We start from the raw sequence: 4,357 nt of genomic DNA on the forward strand, positions 1-4,357 counted from the left end.
GCTCCATCTTACACACCCTCGGGGCTCTCAGCGCCACAGCAGACTCCTGCTGCCCAACGCCGCTTGGGTTTTTTTTTCACCACAGAAACGCTCTCGCCTGACTCAGCCTCCCCCCACACCATTCCCTCCTCCTGGGCTCCCTTAGCAGGAGCTAACTTAGCTCCGAAGCGCTCATTTCTCCCACGCCCCATTAGCTGCGGCTACAGGACAGCACGGAGTGTCGCAGCCGGGTTTTCAAGATGACGAGCGAGGGGAAAGCATTTGTCACCAAACCAGTCCTGTCAGCAGCCAGCCAAAGCACGGAGGCCACGTATTTGACAAAAGGTGTACTCAAAGGCGGCAGTTTCAGAGATGCTAGCGCTAGCAGAGCGCACCCCTCTCCTGGAGCTGGCAGGCTTCCACAAACGGAGTCCCACCACATCAAAGGCACAGGGTCAGGAACAGCATCGCTCTTCCCCAGCTGCCAGGAGAAGTAGCAGGGCACAGGTCCGACTTGGTGGAAGATCAGCATAACGTCAGGATCAGAAGAAAGGAAAGATAAAAGGGAAGCAGTTCCAGCCAGAGACCTCTTTTCTGCTGACTGACGGGCATTAGAATAAAAATCCAGCCTGGCCTGTGGGACAGGGAGCTGGAGGAACCAGCAGAAAGTTCTTGCTCTGAGCAAATCAGCAAATGTCCAGCACGGGGGCTAAACAAACAGTCAGTGTCTAAAGTGCTTTTCTACACCCTGGCAAAGGAACAGATTCAATAGCCATTTCGGCCTTACTGCACAGCACTGTGATTTTGTACTCCTAACTCACAGAAATCGTCACCGCAGATGAATCTGAGAGGGAAGTCAGGCAGTGACAGAGGTGCCTAACAAGGTGGATATATAGGAAGCAAAAACAAAGGAAAAAAAAAAAAAGGGAATCAGGCCTCTAAGTTTGCTAGTCCCATACTTACAGGTCCAGTAGCTTCCAGCAGAGGAAACACCTCTACGGAGGAAACCACTCTTTGAAACAAGACTGGGAGATTGTCACACACTGTCCTTCCTCCTCCCCTTTAAAGACTTCCTGAACACCAGCTCTCTGAGACCAGCATGTTTGCAACCAGCAATTTGTCCAACCTTACTGCATCACTGTGTTCTTCTCAAACCACCAAGAAGTCAGTAATAAAAATACCAGGGCAATCAGAGAATCAATATCTGGTTGGAGCCTTCCCAGAATCCAGGTGCAAATGCCTAAGCCTTCCCCAACACCCCATCACACAGAAATTGTACTGACCACAAACACCTGGAAAGGGCCACGGGTTTCTTCAGCAGCCAAGCACACAGGGCTTGGAGCACAGAGCAAACTCACGGCCTTCCGCAGCTCCTCGGAAGGTGAGACAGGTGTGGCTAACAGAGCCAAACGCACCTGCAGGTGGTTTTAGGCAAGAGCACTGATGGAACTGAGAAATCAGCTGTGGTCTTAATTCACTGCTTTCAGCATCTTAATGGAGAACCAGTTTAACCCAACCTATTTGTGTTAGAGCCACATAAAAAGCTCTTTGGTTAAAGCCTTTGGACCATCTGTACAAGTAGGGATTGAAACCGTGACGGTGCCAGTGAGGAAAAACAAACAAGCCTCTGCTCAGAACCCGAGGCCTGTACATAGAGCAGTTCTGCAGAAATGCCAGAGCACAGCCCACGCTTTTCTCCAAAGCAGGCGGCTCTGGCTTGTCACAGCCAGGTTACTATCAATAGTAACCTAAGCCGGAGAGCGGGCAAGCTGGGTTTGCCCAGCCGCTGTGGTCTGAGGCAGGATGGAAGCGCAACATGCCTACAGCAGGGTTTCGCCAGGAGTCCTGCTCCTGCTGGTAAGAAATCTCCGAAATGTCTCCCTCACTTTCTTCTCTGTTAAAAGCACATTGTTGCTCACTAAGACATGTGGGAAGCTCTTAATTCCATTTTCCAGTGCATAGAGTGAGAAACATAAGTTTACCTTAACAAGCATAGGCCCTGCATTCAGCTTTTCCGGGAATATTTAAACCAGAGACATTGAAAGGCAGATTTAGGGCAAAAAATGACAAAAAGAAAACACCAGTCATTTTACATGCAAAATGTCATTAAGCTGATGCAAGTCACTTAAGCCAAAACGTAAGCGAGATTCCAGAAAGGATTAGACGTTTACATGGATAATGTGAACATGCAGATCAACAAGAAAGAACAAAGTTTGCAGAATACAATCACATTTCTTCGAACATAAACCGACCTCTGGCAGATGGATGTTGGAAAAGGCTCCTCAGGGCAGGCTGCCCCATAATTTCCTCCTTCATTTTACTGCACCCTCTTCTGAAGCACAGTTGCAGACAGGAAGCCAGGTTAAATATCCACGTGGACTAGCAGCTCTCTGCTTGGGGTTGTATATAGGGAACTTTGGTAAGGAATTCATGGACAGTGCACATCTCTCTCATCTCTAATAACGGGGTTGTCAAGAATATCGCTAGGAAGCTAACCACACACCTCAGCATTATAGTTGCTGTGGAAGGTGACTTGCAAGACATCTACCGGTACAGAAGGTAGGTGTAAGCCACACAGGGGGACAACACAAGCACTGAGAATATTCACAAGTTTGGTAAAGCACAAATGCAAAACCAACGAAAAGGAAACAAAACCGATTTTGTGCAGTCCACTGAGAAGCTTAAATGAATCGCCAAAGGCTGCAGGCCAGCCTTTCAGACTAGGACTTGGTTCACTAGCATTTCAAAGTCAGAGGCTCTTCGACACCGAGTAAGTCTAGGCAGACTGCGCAAACCATCATGCAAGCTCCCACCAGCGGTGAAAGCAACAAACCCCTTTATTAGGTAGCCCTGAAAGCAGAAGTTACGGCATGGCAGACTTCCTGACCTCCTCTGGGAGCTCGAGTAAGCATCAGGTTTTGAGTTTGCTACGTTCTTCTACAGCCGAAACTTTTAACAAGCAATAGAGATTCATGGGTTTATGTCCACTGATCTCAGGGCTGATCCCTGGAAGACCACGGATGCACTGAGAACATGCAGCTTACTAGAAACCTAGGTCCTAAATTTCTAATTGATGCCAGTTACGTAGCTTCTCTGCCAGCTTGTTCTTTTAGTCACTCATCAGTCAAGGTCGTATTCTTGTCTTCATCATCAAGCAAATCTTTTAGCTGTTGACGAGCAAACTCCTCAAATACCAGCTCTGCTTCACTGAAATGAAAGAAACGCAGGTCTTTCAAAATTATGTTAGCAATTCTTTTATACCAGCAGACTACATGAAACAGAGGAAGAGGAGAAGAAGCCTGGAGCACGCTAGTAATGTTTCCTTTGTCTTCAGAGAGACTTGGATCACATTCCCACAGGCACCATCTTCATTGGTGGTATTCTAGCTAGTATGAAAAACAGTGGATTGAGCAAGTCAGGACACAAACTGAGGAGATTTCCATCTGTACCGAATCGTGTCTATTCTGGATAAATATTTATCAGCTAGCTGAAGAGTCTGCAGCCTGAGAGGGTCTTTGTCTAGAAATAAAATGGGAAACCTTTCATCCTTACTCCTTCTGTACTAAAGTAAGGGCACACGGTCAAACCTATTGAGCATCAGCTGACCACAAAGACACCCCTCCCTCCAACTGTGAGGCAAAACATCTTCTCTTAAACTAGTTTCACGTGGTCAACCATTGCTGTTCAACCTATAGCCGCATTTTGTCAAGCTACAGTAACTTACTTTGCATTTAAGCTCATACTCTGAACCTTGGGGCTTTTTGGACAATTTTGAGGAGTTTTCAAAGAGTCAATGCACAGCTGAAGCTAGAATGTGAAATACTAAGAGAAACTCACCCAGCCTTCCCTGTGGTTATCAGCATGTTGTAAAGGAGGAAAAAGACACACCAAGTAGTTAGAGCAATGGATGCTAAAACCAGCAAAAATTGATAAACTGACAAAACATCACAGCAACAAGCAGCGGGGTTTGCAGCAATACAAGGAGAACTCCAGAAAGTCTCGAAATGTGTGTACGCGCACCTGATGAAGCAAAACTTGATCTCCCAAATGGAAAAACACTGCAGCAACGTTGCCCAAGACATCAGAAGGGCTGAGATTCAAAGACAGATTTTCCCATTTATGCATGGTAGCAGTCCCAGCTCTGAGATACATCTACCCTGCACACCTTCTGCTTGGAGATGGCAGTGCTTGTGTGACATAACGTTAGTCTGAGTTGGTCTGTCACTGTGATTTAAGTAGTCAGCTGATGAGAAGACAGTGTTCTTGTTCAATAAACGTGAAGGTATTAAAATCAAACAGGATCCGAATACAGAAAGGCCTAGGTGGTCTCTCATTAGATAGTTTATGCACTTGAGGCAATATTCCTGATTTCATCTTT

At 46.6% G+C, this 4,357-nt stretch overlaps 1 protein-coding gene across 1 annotated transcript in view; it reads right to left on the reverse strand.

Annotated features, from left to right (window-relative positions):
* Nucleotides 1-3,092: 3,092 nt before the first annotated feature.
* The window catches only part of SAG (S-antigen; retina and pineal gland (arrestin)), a 15,514-nt gene continuing 14,249 nt past the window's right edge, over nt 3,093-4,357 (reverse strand). The window contains 2 exon segments of the mRNA XM_010134068.1: nt 3,093-3,186; nt 3,817-3,826. Coding sequence (XP_010132370.1) covers nt 3,093-3,186; nt 3,817-3,826 — 104 coding nt within the window.

The sequence above is a fragment of the Buceros rhinoceros genome, unplaced genomic scaffold (genome assembly GCF_000710305.1).
Source record: "Buceros rhinoceros silvestris isolate BGI_N320 unplaced genomic scaffold, ASM71030v1 scaffold7254, whole genome shotgun sequence".
Taxonomy (NCBI): domain Eukaryota; kingdom Metazoa; phylum Chordata; class Aves; order Bucerotiformes; family Bucerotidae; genus Buceros; species Buceros rhinoceros.